This window comes from Primulina eburnea, chromosome 5 (genome assembly GCF_022965805.1).
Source record: "Primulina eburnea isolate SZY01 chromosome 5, ASM2296580v1, whole genome shotgun sequence".
NCBI lineage: Eukaryota > Viridiplantae > Streptophyta > Magnoliopsida > Lamiales > Gesneriaceae > Primulina > Primulina eburnea.
Genome location: NC_133105.1, coordinates 4,163,422 through 4,181,556, shown reverse-complemented (window position 1 = coordinate 4,181,556; position 18,135 = coordinate 4,163,422). Strand labels below are relative to the sequence as shown.

At 34.2% G+C, this 18,135-nt stretch overlaps 3 protein-coding genes across 9 annotated transcripts; 1 reads left to right on the top strand and 2 right to left on the bottom strand.

Moving 5' to 3' along the window:
• The first annotated feature begins 330 nt into the window (after positions 1 to 330).
• LOC140832488 (uncharacterized) lies at positions 331 to 1,821 on the top strand. 6 transcript variants are annotated; one of them, XM_073196548.1, is made up of 3 exons: positions 331 to 478; positions 669 to 1,290; positions 1,492 to 1,821. In XM_073196548.1, the coding sequence occupies exons 2-3, from the start codon at positions 842 to 844 to the stop codon at positions 1,736 to 1,738; spliced, it is 696 nt and encodes a 231-aa protein (XP_073052649.1). In that variant the 5' UTR covers positions 331 to 478; positions 669 to 841; the 3' UTR covers positions 1,739 to 1,821. The 6 variants fall into 6 exon arrangements, with proteins under 6 accessions (XP_073052649.1, XP_073052646.1, XP_073052648.1 ...); XM_073196545.1 differs by having other exon boundaries at positions 617 to 1,290; XM_073196547.1 differs by having other exon boundaries at positions 339 to 482; positions 617 to 1,290.
• Positions 1,822 to 2,782: 961 nt separating this feature from the next.
• LOC140831891 (uncharacterized) lies at positions 2,783 to 7,069 on the bottom strand. The gene is made up of 5 exons (XM_073195605.1): positions 6,938 to 7,069; positions 4,783 to 5,958; positions 4,142 to 4,747; positions 3,583 to 4,095; positions 2,783 to 3,491 (listed from the first exon to the last, which is right to left on the bottom strand). The coding sequence occupies exons 2-5, from the start codon at positions 5,830 to 5,832 to the stop codon at positions 3,192 to 3,194; spliced, it is 2,469 nt and encodes an 822-aa protein (XP_073051706.1). The 5' UTR covers positions 5,833 to 5,958; positions 6,938 to 7,069; the 3' UTR covers positions 2,783 to 3,191.
• A 5,094-nt stretch (positions 7,070 to 12,163) lies between these two features.
• Positions 12,164 to 15,078, bottom strand: LOC140831631 (uncharacterized). Of its 2 annotated transcripts, XM_073195375.1 has the most exons (7): positions 15,000 to 15,078; positions 14,448 to 14,645; positions 13,711 to 13,810; positions 13,069 to 13,241; positions 12,633 to 12,693; positions 12,513 to 12,567; positions 12,164 to 12,392 (listed from the first exon to the last, which is right to left on the bottom strand). In XM_073195375.1, the coding sequence occupies exons 2-6, from the start codon at positions 14,565 to 14,567 to the stop codon at positions 12,551 to 12,553; spliced, it is 471 nt and encodes a 156-aa protein (XP_073051476.1). In that variant the 5' UTR covers positions 14,568 to 14,645; positions 15,000 to 15,078; the 3' UTR covers positions 12,164 to 12,392; positions 12,513 to 12,550. The 2 variants fall into 2 exon arrangements, with proteins under 2 accessions (XP_073051476.1, XP_073051475.1); XM_073195374.1 differs by lacking the exon at positions 15,000 to 15,078 and having other exon boundaries at positions 14,448 to 14,915.
• Between the last annotated feature and the right edge of the window lie 3,057 nt (positions 15,079 to 18,135).

Below are 18,135 nucleotides of genomic sequence, written 5' to 3'. Positions count from 1 at the left end.
ATGTTACGACCAGACTTCACTAGGCTGGATAGTTAGATCCTCTCAAAGTTATAACGTCGATGTCGAAGCAACGAAAATACTCGTTTAACAAACAAGTTACGCGCGTTTGAATTCTCGGGGTGATCAATCCAAAATCATAATATTTAAAATCCAAAACTTGATTTCCTTTTAGTAAGTGAATTTGGTATGACTTAATTACACCAACCCAAAATTTAGATATATGACACCATTTTTTTTTTAAAGAAAATGTTATTATTTTAAATACACTTGAGAATTTTTTTTTAAAAAAATAACTAAACAATGTTATTTTACAAATTTTCAATCTCACGATGGGCACAGTCTACTAGCAATGATAATATCTCAAGATAAGCGAGGAAATGATAATGGCAGTGTAATAGTAGATAAGAGCTCTCAAGACCAACGAAGAAAGATGAAACAAAAGAAAGGAAAACAGCCATGGAAAGTTGTAATTTCTCTGGTTTGTACATATAATCATGCATCTCTCTCTCTCACAAAACACACACTGACACATGCCATGAACTATTAACTAGTGTGTTCTTTTCTTGTTCAATCATTATTCTTCTTTTTTCCTTCTCAAATCCATCTCATTTTTCAGCAGTTCCTCACATCACACGACTGCTGTACTGTAACGCTCTGTTTTTCTTCAGAAGATTCATTGGTTTTTTGGAAGGGAGTTCATTAATTCCAAGCAGAGAGACCGAATCTTGTTGAAAAGTATCCATGGGTTGTTTAAAGATTCAATCTTGGAGGCGTTGATGCGGTACTTGAGTCTCCCAACACACACTCTTGCTACTAGGTTTGCAGAATTGCTAGTTTCGAGATGTCCCACTTGGATTTGGAATGCGGCGGTGGTGGAGTCGGTGCAAGAGGCGGAGCGGCGGAGGAAGAAGAGGGTGGCAGCATGTGTTTCTCCGACGCTGATGAAGAATCTTGCGACTCCCAATTCTATTCAACTGCAGACGGTGAAGGGTCATACGATGATTTTAGCATCGCGTGTGGCTCAGAATCGGGTGAGATTCTGAATGAAGATGATGGTTTGGAGAATGGGAGAAGTTCTGATTGTTCGGTGATTGTAGAAAATGGTGGGGTAAAGGAAATTAAAGTGCCTTTTGGGATGATCGAGAGAGATTGTAGAATTTGCCATTTGAGCTTAGTGAGCAGCAGCCCTGGCTCTGGGGTCGCCATTGAGTTGGGTTGTTCTTGTAAGGATGATTTGGCTGCTGCTCATAAAAATTGCGCTGAAACTTGGTTCAAAATCAAAGGAAACAAGTGAGTAATCAATCCCATTTGCGCAATCTGTTTTTTCTTTGCCTTTCATTTTCTTGACGTTTCTCCTATGCTTCTTTGATTCAAAGATTTGTGATTCTTGAAAAGAACTTATGAGATACTTTTTTTTTTTTTTGTATTTTCTTGTAGAAACTTGCATCTCGAATTCGAATCATATCTTATTATCCCGTTCATAATTTTCAGGACTTGCGAAATATGTAATTCAGTAGCTTGCAACGTCGTCGGGTTGAATGAGATCGAGGCAGCAGCAAATGAGAACATTGGCTCAGTTTTTGCAAGCATGGCCGCAGCAGCTCCAGCACCACCATCTGCCGGTGCTATAGAAACTCGGAGTTGCTTAAACGGCCACCGGTTCTTGAATTTTCTTCTCGCTTGTATGGTATTCGCATTTGTCATTTCTTGGCTCTTCCACTTTAACATTCCATCGTAGCAGCAGATTTTGTTCAAGATATGTGACTGTAATATGAATTTTAGAATGATACTTGATAGATACGTGCCATGATTTTTATTCCCAGTAACACAAAATGTGAATTAAAAATTTATGATTTATTGTTAATGGATTAACTTAAAGCCACTTTTAACTTTAAGCACTCGGAGAAAGAGAATAAAAATGTCAAAAGTTTTGTAGACACTCATGCTTGGTTTACTAATCAATCTTGTTTTTGTCACAACTTTCCTCGAAAAGATGTTTGTTTTGAATTCGTGGTCCGTGTTTGGATTGAAAACTTTGTGCTACACGAAATTAAAATCGATTATGCCAATAAATCGTGTATGTTTGATAACAAACGCAGCATTACATCTGTGTGCAACTGAAATCAACTAAATAAATGTCGTGTTCCTTAAAAATAAATACATAAATGTCGTGTGACCATTTCTTCACATTAGATAGTAAATTTTATGTTTGATGTATTTGGGTCTGCAAAGGATTTGTTTGCTTTTATATAGCTTTTTTTAACTAAAAAAGTTAGGAGCTCGGATTGATAGAACTAAGAAATCGATAGCCTGGTAGCTTCTGCAAAGCATGTGATAGATCATATAGCACATATATGCATAACAAAAAGCAGTTCCAAAAAACGAAATTAAATGGTACTTAAATGATACAAAAATAAAAAATAAAAAAAAAGCAGCTGAGGATTTTTATAACTTCGAACAAAAAAAGATGTTTCCAGCTTAAAAGGGTCTCTTTCATCTCCAATACAGAACTATAATGACACGGGAGCCTATTCGAGGAGAGATCTAAAATTCAATTGATATAGCCACAGTTAAAAATGAATATCGATGACATAAAATGCATTTCATTTCAAACATTATTCTCTCCCTGAATTTGTGATTCACATTCCACAGAAGATATGTTCCACACTGTCTATCATGTGGCAAGATGAAGGTAGGACATGGTGCATGTGACTCTATAAATGCAATGAAATAGGATAATATAAGCTAAGTAAGAGACAAGAAAAACAAATGAATACAAGGGTGATTCCATGATTCATTAGCTTTCACAAATTTGGAATTGAAAGCATGACTTGACACAGACGATGAAGAAGAAAAGTGATTGCCACCTAATAAAAGAATTCTAAAACGTTATCAGACAAGGCAGAGAGGCAAGCTTTGAACCCTGCGTGATCTAAAACACAGATCATTCAGAAATCGAGAAGAAATAACTACTGATTTCTGCATCACCAAATATCTATCTATATAAAGATACGATATTACTCAAATAAAAAAAAAAGATACCAAGGATAATAACTTGTGCAAGTCCGGACAATTTTCCTTCAAATAAACTTGATATTAACTGTGAGAAAAAGTATAGTTCCAAAAAACGAAAACAATGGGTTTGATCACTTGAACAAGCGTCTATATTATGCGATCCCTTGTTTCATTCCTTAGATTCTTCCAACTGGTGAAGAGGGGCGGCATGTGGCATATTTTGCAGGGATTTGTCGTGAGAATGGGATAGTGGTGGTTGTGGTTGTGATACTTGGTTTACAGCTTCCAACAATGGCTTCTAGACTGTGTCCCGGGATATTTGTGTCTAAAATTTCAGAAAATTTTTGGCTTGTTAACACTGCTACACATGTGGCGAATGCCTCTAACAAAGGAATTGAGGAATCCAACTCAAGTGAGTAAAATCCATCGCTGAATGCTTCCAGGTTGAAAACAGGTTTGCTGTTTTGCTCTCTGCCCTGTAATAGCATAAGAGCGGATAATTATGAATTGATATTTCATATTTGAAATATAAGAGGAAATTAGCAAAGCGAAGCATTAAAACGTTACCTGAACAAAAAGATTAACAGGATCCGTGGAGGAACAAGACAGTGATGATTCGAGAATCTTGCAGCCTTTTTTATTGTGGATCGTAAGGACTCGTAGCTTGCAACCAACATCCCACCCTCCACAATCACAAGATCCACCAGATCTCCACCGACTAATTAAAGAAGATGGTGCACCTTTATTCGGCATTCCATGGACACCGCCATGAAGGATGACTACTGCACTTTCAGTGTTTTCATCTTGGTACAATTTTTTGTTGTCATTTAACTCTCTGTCGTTAAGCTTTTGACACGAGTTTTGCAAAACAACAGCTGCCCTCTCCTTTCCAGGTAAAAATTCAGGTTCTTCCTCATCCACCTGCTCTTTGTCAACACCATATAGCACACATTCTCTCACAGAACATACATCTGAACTCTTACCACGTGATTTAGGAAGATGAGTGCTTGAAATTTTCATCTGGCCGAGAATATTACATCCTAGGTTACAATCTTTTACTCTTCGATCCTTGAATCCAAGTCATGTTCTTTTTTCTTATCTCATGAATAGAATAGAATGTATATACCATGCTGTGATCACTCTTTCCAAATGCTGGCAACTTCTTCACGACGGCAGCAAGCATGTCGTTGCTGCTATTCTCAACTACAAGTTTAAAGAAAGGGAGCCCATTCTTCAACGAGAGCTGCAGAAGACCCTTAGAAGATAACCCCTCGAACTTTCTATCCTGACGCAATCCCCTTGTGGCCATAGTTCCATTTGATGGCTGAACAATATTGGTAGGTTGAGATTCTTTTTTCTTTAGCAATGGGTCTAGCAACCTCCTCAAAGGGCTTGACCTACCCTTACTACTTGAATTCGCCTTATCTTTATCAATGCTATCTGCACCAGTGGTAACTTCCATCACCGGACCAGATATGACAGCAGTATACGTAGAACTCCGTCCTGGAACTGCAGAGTTCACCTTAAAACTAGAACTCCTGCTCATTTTTCGAGGTCCAGAGATGAACCGCGGAGTAGGGGACAGATGTCTTGCTTTAACAGTAGGCAGCTTAGCATCTGCTCTCTTTCGAGCCTCGACTAAAAGCGAATGTTTTGCAGTTTTTTCATGTGTAATCAAAGCTTTAGCTCCAGATGATATTGGGATGACAATATCAGAAAATTCTCCAGGTTCCTGAGGAGAAAAGCAATTAGAAATTCTGTTTCCTATTGCTTCAGACAATTTTCCATCAAGAGACATCCTTGGTTCTGAAAACGGAGAACTTTCTGAGCAAGTCCTCTTAGAAAATGTTTGGATACTAAGAGAAAAGTTTGCATCTCCACAGGGAAACCCATATAAGTATAGTTCGCTCCATCATCCATACTCTTCTCACTTATTTTCCACTGACCATTGATTGTATCATTTGATAAGAGTGAAATCCTATGTTTTCCCTGCTCTGAGAACCGAAGTTTCCTTTCGGGAATAGTTTCTCTATTCATATCCTTCATCTTGACATTGTCCAAATCTGGTTCCGAACAACTGTCATAACTCTCTACGTTATGATGAAATTTTTGGGGCCTATCAACAGAGCTCCTTTGGACACCTTGAAATTCTTGGCTAGGCATTTCCAGGTTTCCTGGCTGTCTGATGCCTTCAAAAGACTCTTCCCTACAACATGTGTCTTTTCTTTCCATCTTGAATGGATAGAGATGAGGACTTTGTGCTGGAAGCTGTTTTCTCTGTGGTGAACCAAAATGTGAATCGATATCTAAACCACGTGATGAGGGTTGCCTTCTAAGATTGGGACTCATTTTAGGTGGTCCACTTCCCGTACAAATAGAGCCTGTGCTAGATGATGATGTTTTCTTGTGAATTCTTACAGGCATGCGTTCGTTGTACTTCCATTTCTCCAACCTTTTCCAGTCAAGAACGCCAAAATTTAACGCCTTCTCTTGAATGCTTTTCTCTTTCCCCACTTGCTGCAGAAAGCAAGGCACATTCGACATGTGCTTGACAAGCTCATCATCATTATGCACCTTACTCCCAAGCATTGGTTTTCGGTTATTCTCCAAATATTTAAATTGGATCACATGCTCAGTGCTTTTGGTTTGAGCAAATTTACTATTTGGATGGTGAATCGGCTGACTAAATTTATGTTTGGCCTTCGGTGTGTCTTGAAAAGGTGAACCTTTTTCAGTCAAGCATGATGAAATCTTTCTATTAACAGCAATTATAGATTGTTCACGCGTTAAACTTCTCTGCTCTAAGCTTTGTGCCATTCGTATAAACGTTTCTACATTTCAAGGACTTCGTTTCCTGACATATTGCACCATATTACATCTCCACCGAGTTCCTGATAGTCCTTTCTGAAACTTGCAATCTTACTAGTGCTGGAAGAGTGATTGCTGATAAAGACAAATAATCAGTTTCAGCAGCATAAAGCATGCAAAATCTATGCTAAATAAAAGTTACAAGATTTGATTTCCCAACGATCAAAGCCTTCAAGTTTCATGTAGACTTGCCCATTCTCAAAAATTAACATAATGAAACTTTACAACATGTCATTTCATCATAGAGAAGTGAAAAAAACAAACATCCAAATCTGTAATTTCATTTATTGGATATGCTCTACACAATGTAGAAAATTCCTTCTTATGTTGATGAAGTATCAGAAAGAACGCAGATTTTTTGACATTCAACCAAAGGGACTTTGCCATAGGCGTAGAAAAAGAAACCCACAATAAATATTACATTTGAGATGCCGTATGGCCAGGAGGAGACTTCAATTGAATGTAAAAGTACACCTTCCAACTACAGTAAGTAATCTCGAAACTTAACTTAACGCCGACAATTTCCGTTTCCTCTACAAACATCAGTATCTAGGTCAGATATGGCTCAAGCTAAGCAGAGAAATGAATCAACAAAATAATTGCACAGCCACTTGATTTTATGAGTATTTGAAAGAGGGAAACAGCTACCGACATTACCCACTTGATTCCATGAGCGCTTCAGAAAGCAAGGATCTTTAAAGAAGATTTACATAACCTTGAGCAGGAATTTATTAGTTCCACATTATATGTTGTGTCAGCAATGTAAGGATTATTCCAAAATCTAACCCAACAACCAAGTCGGCAAGCATTTCCAGAACAATAAAATCAAAGATCCAAACAGGCTGAGCCTCGAGAAGAGCAAAAAAGCACCAGAATGACCATGCATCAAAGCTACAATCGAGAGCAAGAATTGAAAATAACTTTAACAAAATCAAGAAGTATCAGTAAAACCAGTTCCAAAATCCTACCACGATGAACATCAACTTCCCCAAACAAGATTTCAAGATAAAGCGTTTCCGCAGTCGGTCCAAAAATACATATAAATGGGACTTACACTATAAGCAAAGAGAGGAATAGCAGAGTGAGAAAGCAAGAAATCCACTTGGAACTGCCCGACGCCGGAGACTTACAACGAGATAATAATCCCCGCGAAATGATGTCTCGCCGCAGCCAACATGAGAGACATTTCTTTTAATGAACAAATAAATAATGCTAATTATACAATTATATATATTTTTAAATTATTATCCATATTTATTATATTATTATTGAGTATGATATTTCAGAGTAACTATATTAAATACATCAAAATATTTAATTTCATAATTATTCTTTTTATTTCAATAAAAATTTTACTAAATCACTTCATATTTTAAATAGATCTACACAAAACTCAATTTTAAATCGAACAATTTAAATGTGTTAATTGATTAGTATTATTTGATAAATTAAAAAAAATAATAAAAATAATAATAATAATAATAATAATATTGTATATCTTTTACTAGTTATTATGATTATTAGATTAACTGTATATCTTTTACTAGTTATTATGATTATTAGATTAACTATATTCAGTAGGACCTATCAATAACCTTATATTTGATTTTCAAAATTTCACGAATTGTTTCCTATATTTTTCGCACCTAGCTTCATATTCAACAAATCTTAACCTTAAATATTTTTTTAAAAAAAATTATTTCGTAAAAAAAATAAAATAATTTAAAAATAATATTATATCAGGATACATATAATACCAGCAAAAACTTGTGTGAGACGGTCTCACGGATCGTATTTTGTGAAACACATCTTTTATTTGGATTATCAATGAAAAAAATTACTTTTTATTGTAAATATTAGTAGGGTTGACCCGTCTCATAGATAAAGATTCGTGAGACCGTCTCACAAGAGACCTACTCTATAATACAACAAAATATATATTTAATTTGGTTAATTAAGAGGTTATTCTTGTAATACTGGTCCAAAAAATATATCGACATTTACTATTATTTGGTGTTCCGTAAATAAAGAAGATAAATGTTTATTATTAAACTAAAACTAACAAGATATATAAAACGAGGTGGCAATAGACGGGTGGTCAAGATCAGCTGATTGGGTGGTGCTGATACGTTACACCGCGGGGCCCAAGTTTATTAGGTGGGCCGTTGGGTATTTGCTAGTGGGCCCATTCATAGTGAGACTTTTTGTTGTTTCTACTGTGGACCTTGTTCTTTTGTAATTTCATATTATTGGTACACGTTATTATCATCAATTTAAGAAATAAAACTAGAATTTCATTTTTTTTGTCAAATAATATTTATTATCTTACTTTCTATACTAAAATAATTTTCATTTGTTCTATACATATATAATTTATATTAAAAAAATTGAATTTGATTCATAAGAACACAAAATTTCCGCAATCCATATTGTCATATAAACGTATTTTTTAAAAAATTTAACCTCACAGTCGAAATTCTCATTCCATCCATGTATATTGTTACATAAACACCACAAAAAAAAAACGTGTCTCCCATACCTTATTAGTTAATTTAATCATGATACACTTCTTTTTTAAAAGAAAAATTAAAAAAGAAAGAAAGAAAAGAAAACCATTAATTAACTATAGGAACTATAAATTTTGCAAATATTTGTTCGCAGACGTTGGGTTCAAACATCACGTGTACTCAATTATTGTAGCAAAAAATTATTACAAATTGCTAAATTCAATGCTGGCCTCATATCTCATTAATGATGCTCATATATTAATACATCCCATTGAAGATAGTTGATATGATATGTGTTGTCACCTTTTTCATGCCATTTTCGTTTGCATATTAAAAACAAGTCATTTTCACATATAATTAATGTTCTTTTCAAATTTTATTTTACTCTTTTTAGGCCGATGGAACTCATGTCCGATAAGTGTCCATCCAGTAAACATATGGTTAATATAATATGTTGCAAAGCATGCTAGTCAGGTAAACTATATCGGACAAACTTTATATAATAGAATTAGTCAACAAAGTATTGAGAGGAGGAATCGAACCCAAAGTTTTATTTTATTTGCTAATCTGTTTATCTAAGTTTGAATCCTTTTTGTTTAGTGAAATATCTCTTAACGTCCCATTATGCCTCATGCTTAAGAAAAATGGATTCTTTAATATTCGATACAAATCTTAATTCATATGAAATTACAAATATTAAATTTTTATAATAGAAGATGGATTAAAATTCATTTTTCATAAAGGAAAAAGTTTAAAATATATATTTGGAACAAAAACATGAGTAGGAGTGAATCTGTGTCACACGTTTTTGGACTTTTTCATATCCCAAATGTTGACAAATAACCTTACGCGTTCTTGCATGTGCAAACACGTTTGGAGATTGATTCTTGATTGCATTGTTAGCTCCTTGTTTGAATTATTTCAAGCGGTTTACAAGTTAATGATACAAAGACATGATTTCAATTAAGATAATATACAAAACTAAACATATAAAAGTATCGCAAAACCTAAAATCATATACAAAATTAAATTAAATGACATAGTCAATAGAAACATTTAAATGTAGTTTCTATTTTTCAAAACATCGTATTACAATTAAAATTTGTAAAAAATAAATTGCAAAGACTTCATATTTATATATGTATGTATTTTAAAATATTTAATATTACATATAAGTAAATTAATACTGATAAATATTTTTTTATAACTTATTAATTTTTACACAAATTTACTAATTTTTACATACCATTTAGAAAATGAAATTTAATAAATTGTTCAAAGTCAAGGATACTTAATATTAATACACCAACTCAAGATTATCTTTTGTCACGTCCATTCGAATAGATCGAAGTCTATCAAAAACTCTTTAATATGACAAGAGATGAAAAGTGATGAGATTAGAACCACTTTCTTGCATCCTCTCACATTCATGCTATAAATTTTCGATTAGTCGTAAATAAAAAATAATTTTTCTTTTAGCAAATTACATTTCGATATACATTATTAATCACATTTATATATAAAAAAATCACCAATTACTTTGGGTGAAATGTGGCAATTATCACTTCACTTTACTTTGTAGGTTTTGTTCTTAATACAAACATATTCCAAACTTGGAATGATGCGTTCGTGTCTCATCACAACTTTTACTTTACTAGCAACGTTTTTCTTTTATATAATATTTTTTCTTTTAAAAATTAGATATTGACCCGGTTAGTAATTTTATATGGCATAGAGCATTAGGTAAATGCAACATAATTCCAAAATAATTTATACTTTCTTCTCGTATTTACAGACCCAAACATCTATCGCCAAATATCATATTTTCTCATAGAACTGATATCAGATACATTTCATCATTTCGTCGCGGAAAATCCAAAACATAACTAATTCGTACTCTTGTTTGATTTGATATGGTTATACAATAACTATTTGGTTAGTTATGGATTTTATTTCCTTGAAAAAACGATCGTGTCCCATTGTCGAAACAGTACCGTGTAATCTTCGAGCTCGATGAAGGCTGGACGTAGTTGTCTAGTTGCCTCCGTGAATAGTGGTAAGCTTTTCTTTGGGCTTAATTTTATTATGGGCCTTGGTCGGGTGAGGCCCAATATTCCTGAAACAGGTGAATACTTTATGTGAATATATATATGCTCGTTATCTCAAAAAAAAAAAAATATTGTACATCAAAACTTTAATGTGAGTCTCCCAGCACTTTCGGGAGATTTAGTCTTATATGGTTTTGCTCAATACTGTTTACCTAACTAGCGTTAATTGTAGGTTATTATATTAACATGAAGGTTTTACTCAACACGCGCTGGAAAATACTATACGACATGTTCCATCGTCGTAAAAAAAAAAATGAATACATAGTTTATTAATACGTGTTTACAATCAGAAGAAGCATCACAGAGTCTGGATCCTAAGAAACTTCCTCCACCTTAAATTCCTATCCCTATTAAACTAGACCTGTCTGACAAAAAAAGAAGATTATTATTTCGCAGCAAAATACATGCAGAAATTCCAATTCTAGTCCCTTCAAAACCCAACTAAAGGTGAATAAAGTGGAACATCGATTTGAGTTTTTGTTCAGTGGCATCCCTTCATTCGTTCCTTTTCATTACCGATCCAACAAGTGCCTTCATGAAAGACACTTTGGGAGTCTTGTGAAACCGCCTTTTCTCATAAGCTTCATATTCTTGGAAACACGGAAGGAGAAATATGAGGATTTTGCACCATATTGAGTTCAGTTTCATTCGGGGAGAATGGCGTTCTTGCTGTCACAAAGAAATTTCATTTCAAGAACATTTATGTGGTATCAATGAACTACGGTTCTGTATAATCTTGGAATTTCGGAGGCATGATGAACTCAGAAATTAAGTGTCTTCCTGCGGTCTAAGTATCCGCTGGGCCGAAACACGTACAAATTGGTCCACCTAATATTTTCGTTTCTAGTCTTGGCTGAAGAGAAATGGATAGATAACACATGATGCATTGAAGTTTAGATATGTGGTAAATCTTCTATTATTTTATCCATAGAAAATTTGATTATATATAATATTATTATTGAAATGCAGGTGAAGTTTGCTCTCACTTTTTTCAATTAATATTTGACAAGGGAAATAATACAAAACAAGTGACATTCCACCAAGCATTCATCGCCCATCTTTATTCGCATTATAGTGCCATCACCAGATGGCAGGCAGGCAGCCACTCGTACCCTTAAAACTTGTACCTTTGCTCCCATAATATCACCCAATTCCCAGACAAGATTCTTATCCTATCAGGTATCAGTACCAACCACACCACGTTCCCCAAATGATTCAAAAGAAACATTCTCATTCTTGTCACTCACTGTTTTCGTGGTTGGGATTCTCCCAAGAGGAAGATATTTGGTTGGTAGTCAATATTCGGACAACGCATTCCAAGTTACATGTATAAAACACGCAACTTTGTCACCGTTGCTTTCAAATACACTTTTCAAACAATCTGATGCCACATAGTACCCAACCTACCAAACGATGGTCAAAAGTTATTGTACTCAAAAGGCATCGATTCTGGAATCTTTTACCAATCTCTGACAGAGCGTTTAAAGACTGGACACAATATGGAAGCATAGTTTTATGACTACGTCGGATTGGTGCAAGGCCCCCGCAAAATGTTTGGCCCCACACCTTTTTTTTTTGGCTAAAAAAATGCCGGATTGCCCACGGGGTGTAGCACATCGTGGAGCATATCCACAGTCCACAATACCTTGAATGGAGAAGCAAAGGTTCATATTAAGATACAGCTCAATGGGCTCGAAAAGCATGAAGTTACATATCTTTTACATTATATAGCACCCAAAAAAAAAGATACTAGCTACAATTACATAGGCTACTAATAGTGATGCCTAGGCATCACAAATGGAGGTAACAAAAGGCAGTCCTTAGCTAAGGTTACTTTTCGTCTATAAATTAAACTGCTATGCTGCTGTGCTCGATGCCCTGCGTTTGTATCTCCCTACAAATAAATGGGAATAAAGATTCTTAAACATATAATAAACGAAAAAAACTATTGATGATCTTCGAACGAACTAAATTGATTCACAATCTACACCAAAAGCACTAAGTCTGCTTGTACCTAAGTATATGTAAGTTCACTTGTAACGGGACGAGCTCCTAGTAATAAAGAGAACCTGCCGAAAGAAAACAAAATCTTAAATTGGTACCATATATAATTTAACGACTATGGATAACATACCCTGCCACCAGTTTCCTCTTGAAGCACCATCCGAGTCATCTTCTCCTCCATCTTTATTGAACTGAAAAAATGCCAAGGCATCATCATCAGTTCAATTCCAATGCATAAATCCAGAATTACGATAAATAAAAACTGGAAATAAAATGTTAGCAGATGTTGTTCTATGTTATGACGCATAGAATAAAAGTTCTGATATCCAGTACTGATACATTGTATTAAATAAGCTTCTTAAATGCCCATCAACAATTTTTCCACCCTTTTCTGGGGAATTTGCATATCAACTTTACCTAAAGTAAAGTATTTATCCTGCTAGTAAATAGTGGTTTAAGAAAAATGTTGATGGAAAGAGTCTCCTAAAGGAGGCCGCATAATTGTCCTATTTGCTGCAAAAACTATTAATATGATGGTTCTTCGAATGAACTTTTAGCCTACTCACAGTAGTGAACACAGTGCTCTGGGCAGTCTGAGGTCGAGAATAAAGGTCTTGACCTCCATAGTAAATCGACGAGCTATAATGACAAGGATGCACATTTTCTCCCGGATAAAACGGACCCATTTCTTTGCCTTCCGACCTCCGGAAGTTGCCTTCACCCTTTACAACACTACTTTCTGCAAAAGAAGCCCATGGTCATGCGTAATACAAACTTGGATACACACTCACAACCGTCACTGAAGAATTACACCAAAGATTAAAGATTTAACTGTTTTTGCAGCATTCATGCAATATGTCAGATACAATTGACTCGAATTCAGCAGGGCCTAAAAGAATCTTGCTGCAACTACTAGACATATGCTGACTACAACTAAATATTCGACAAGATTCCAAATTGGATGGACGATACACATTTGGTATTCTAACGGTTCAACTCAAAACTCGTTAAAAAAATGCTATATATCCCGGATGATACACATGTGGTATTCTATCGGTTTAACTCATGATTCATTAAAAAAATGCATCATATGCTTAACACAAATACAATCGGCTGTCGACAGATGGGAGCATAACAATGAAGCAATCACACATTCTATGTTGAAAAGCTATAATCTTCAAGAAATGAGGATCTTGGTTGAAGCATACCAGAAACAGCAGTCTTACTATTCCAACTCTGACTTCCAGAATCATGCTTCTTCTCTTTCTCCGGCATATGCAGAGAATCATTGCCTACGGCCTGAGACCACTATAAAAATTCAAAACAGATCTCAGTCACAACTTACAAGCACCGAGTTCGGAAAATTCCATATCACGAGGTGAGATACGCGTGTGTGTCATTGAAATATACATGGAACAACTATAATTTACAATTTTATATAGAATACGTACACGGTAACTAGCACATGAATGATTGTCACTTGCCATAAAAGATTAATCCTCTATGGAGAACTCACTAAATTTTTAGCAATTAAACACACGATTACTTCAAGAGTCTAACGATCATTATTACGTGGAGATTTCTGGCAATAAGAGGCAGCTTGATTGATGCAGTTAAAACTTTCGATTCTGCTCTCTCTGAGTAAGAAAAGCTGAAATATATCGAATTTCTTCGCACCCTTTCATGTCATCTACCACAAAAACTGAATTTCGTTGCTCACAAAATTTCTTAGACATCCTAATAACCAGAATAATCGATGCAACAACGTACGTATTTATCTTTCACAAACCAAAAAATGCTTCGACCAGCCGACACCGCAACTTGAAATGTTAAAATAAACAGTACTAAACAACAAATCAAGACATCCAATTACCTAAAACACAAGAACCCAAATATTTATTGCAAATTATTCTCATTCTTTTTTTAAAAAGAAAGTCTTTTCTACCTTAGCGGCTGGCGTAAAAATTGACCCAAAAATCCCAGAAGATGAAGCAGCGACGTCAGAATCCTTGGACCCGAAAAGGTCAGAGGTGAATGAAGAACCCGATTTCTTCCCTCCCTCCATTTTTCACACTCTAAAATCTCTCCGTCTCTTTCGCTATTAAATTTGCAGAACGAAAGTCATGGGCTGGAACAAAGCCCTCTGTGCGCGTATATATGCAAAACCCACCGTCAAAAAGTCCCGTAATCGAACGTAACCGCCGAATATTTCCCACAAACAAACAGAATCCTCGAAGTAAGAAAGCGAAATCAAATGGGCCAAAACGAAAAAAGAAAAAAAAACAGAGTAATTTACAGAACAAGACCACGTGAATGAATTATCTCTGACGTCCGTATGGATTATCTCTGACGTAAATACACATACATTATATTTTATATATCCCGGAGAGGAAACACAAATCGAAGTCGTAAATCCATAATATTATTATCATAATCAAATATTATAATCGATATAAATATATTCTATAAATAAATAAATGTATACAATTATACATACAGCGTATTGTGTGTATCTTCTTGGTCGACGATCTCCATTCTTCCTCAGACTTGCTTAGTGTTTTTTTCCTTAATTTTACCTATCATTTTTTTTTAAGAAAAAGAACTAATCTTTTATCTGTCATCTTAAATATCTAGCCCGATAATTGGCAACAAATATCCATCTAATTTTCTAATTTAAAAAAAAAGCTTTTTTTTTTTCGGTGGTTGTTTCGGTTAGTCGGCGTGATTTGGTGAGAGAAGCAACGTACAGAGAAATGCCACGTGGTAGAAAGGGGAGTATGTGTATGCGTAGGGCCCAGGATTTCAATCTCCAAGCTTTTACTGCCACGAATACCTAAGTGGATAATACAGCCCCTGTCGCTTTCTTTGAATACGGGAACCCTAATTTTGACCTTTGAATCCATCCCCAACCCGATTTGGGAACTTGTTTGGATAAATAATCAGCTTGGGGTAACCACAAGCTGCTGCTGCTGCTGCTTTCGGTGGGACCATGTGTTCCACATCTATAATTGTAATTGTAATACTAATTGTTACTAATATAAAGAATCTTTGTAATGGAAAAAAATAGTGTCTTGATCCCTTTTTTTGTTCTTTCAATTTTGTCATTATGGTATATTAATGTTACACTTTTATATTTATCTTTATTTTTATTTTCAACAAACAATTTTTTTCAATTACAACAATTTAAATAACACATTAGTATCTCGATAATTTGTCAAATTTCATTATAGTCCTTCGATAATTATAAAAAAAACTGTACACTCGCACCATGTATGCAAAGTAGCTAATAGATTATTAAGAACCTCTATAATAAAGACAAAAATGGTATCTTTATCTGTTTTTTTTATCTTCCAATTTTGCCCATATGTTATTCTAATATGATATTTTTGTTTTTATTTTATTTTTAAATTTCAATGAACACCTTTTTTTTATTTTTTTAATTACAACAATTCAAATAATACTTTAATCTCTCGATAATTTGTCAAATTTCACTTTAGTCACTCGATAATTATAAAAAAAATTGTATACACACACCACATGTGCAAAGTAGCTAGTAATCAAGAAAAATGGGGATAATATTTTTACTTCAGCCCAACTCAATCTCCAATTGTACCTAAACTTCCGAAATACCTCAAGATTTTGAGAACCGAAAATAATCAACAGATCTCTAAACGCAGATTGAGTATTAAGTGATTCGACAAGATCTAATGTTGTCTTCCAAACAAAGCCTTAAGTAAACAATCACGTAGTATGTACAGAAGCTATTTAGTACTCTGACCATTTACTTGTTTGGCAGTTTATGTTTCGGAGCAAAAGGTCATCTTATCTTTTTATCCTGTCTGCCCAAACTCAGTCGCTCTTCTTCATCCTCACCTACATTAATTAAACGAGAAATTGTTCTTCAGTTCTCAGTCTTCGATTTTTTTGTGTTCAGTCTTTGGATATTTTTTTAGTACCACATTTCTACATGAAGTGTACCACATTTTGTATGACATAGTATCACAATTTTGTGGATAGGGAATGAACCCAAATAAATGTTTTGATTGAGGATTTTTCACCAACTTCCTCTTAATTAAACCAATCAATTTTTATAATCATTCATCAAATAAAAATTGTCATCAATATATATATATATATATATATATATATATATATATATATAATATGAGGGCAGCCTATTGTACCTAACGCAGTCCCAAACATAATGTTCCTTTAATTCTTTGCAATTGAAATTAATAAAGAGAGGATAAGAACCTTATCCTTTAGTTTGATTTATCACTATTATTCATTTATGCAAGTAGCTAGACAATGTGTTAGGTTTTAAACAAATTCTGACTTGACAACAAATATCTGGGCTTTGTATCGATTTCCAGAATTAAATTCCCATACGCTCATTTATGTAATCATACGCTAGACTAGAATTCGAATTTGGTTCCGTGATTCATGATTTGTAAATCTACGTTGGATTATAGTTAATTTGCGTCTGTGACAACCCAAATTATGTCAGTATTTGTATGACGTTCAATTTTTATGAAAAAATAGTCGAGGATTATTATCGGATTAAACAAGAATAGAAGGCTATGCAGGTCAAACTCGAATGTCGATTTCTTCGATCCGTTGCAATAGGTTCACCAAGTTGTCTTCCATGTATATGTGCCCGAATCCCACAGATGAATAAAGAAAATAAAACATGGACACAGTAGCTGTTTGGCTGCATGCATGTTTAGTTCCAAAAACTTTCAAAGTTTCCGTGTAATAATTTGTCATAAAATTTAAGTTTTTGTTCTAGATTCGGGCAAGCGTTTGACTAAGAATTTCGTGAAAATTATATACGGATCAACGCCGAAAAATATGCCATATTTTAAAAATTAAATTGAAGTCATATTAGTTTCATGATATATATAAGATAAATTTTTTTTAATAAAAAAATAGAAATAATTAGAGTGAAAAATTGGAAGATTAATATGCATATACATACATGAGATATGCAGTATTCATAAAGAGTAATTAGTGGTTTGGAAGAGGTTCCATCATCCCGTGGATAGGATTCAAAGGATGAATAATACAAGAGATTGGTCCTGTTCCTACAAATCATAGGGTAAGGCTAGAGTTTCTTTCCTTTGATTCGATATATATATTCGGAAATTAAAAATTATCTAGGCAAGAAGAAACATATACCATAATCTATTCTCCACATACAAGACGTTTTCTTTACTCACATCATTTCATGTTGGCATGGAATTATTAATCGAATCGCGATTTATATATATATATTAGTCAAATATATATATATTTGACGTGGTATTATTTCATCGTTTAAGACATTTTCAATAATTCAATGTTTTATTTTTTGTTTGTTTGCTAATAGATAGATATATCCGATGAGTCATGTTCAATGTATGGCAACGAAAGAGACCTCAAGATTGGATGGTAATATCAACTTGGCCGGTTCCACAAATGAATGTGGAAAATTCAAATTATATAAGATGCATCAACGTGTGGAAAACATCGTTCGAAGATTTTGGGAAATATAAGTTTAGTTACTTAGGTTGTTTGGACAAATTTATTTGTCATATCACAAAAAGAAACATACCAAATTTTAGTTATTATAGTTTTTTCGTAATATATACAAC

Bases quoted from the DNA above. Each gene is read 5' to 3' on its own strand.
- LOC140832488 (XM_073196548.1), top strand. From the start codon at position 842: ATGTCCCACTTGGATTTGGAATGCGGCGGTGGTGGAGTCGGTGCAAGA. The intron at 1,291-1,491 runs GTGAGTAATCAA...CATAATTTTCAG, and splicing joins TTCAAAATCAAAGGAAACAA to GACTTGCGAAATATGTAATT.
- LOC140831891 (XM_073195605.1), bottom strand. From the start codon at position 5,832: ATGGCACAAAGCTTAGAGCAGAGAAGTTTAACGCGTGAACAATCTATA. The intron at 4,096-4,141 runs GTATATACATTC...AAAAGAACATGA, and splicing joins GAAAGAGTGATCACAGCATG to CTTGGATTCAAGGATCGAAG. The intron at 3,492-3,582 runs GTAACGTTTTAA...ATGCTATTACAG, and splicing joins CTGTTAATCTTTTTGTTCAG to GGCAGAGAGCAAAACAGCAA.
- LOC140831631 (XM_073195375.1), bottom strand. From the start codon at position 14,567: ATGGAGGGAGGGAAGAAATCGGGTTCTTCATTCACCTCTGACCTTTTC. The intron at 13,242-13,710 runs GTATGCTTCAAC...CTTCTTTTGCAG, and splicing joins TAGTAAGACTGCTGTTTCTG to AAAGTAGTGTTGTAAAGGGT. The intron at 12,694-13,068 runs GTGAGTAGGCTA...GCATTTTTTCAG, and splicing joins AGAGCACTGTGTTCACTACT to TTCAATAAAGATGGAGGAGA.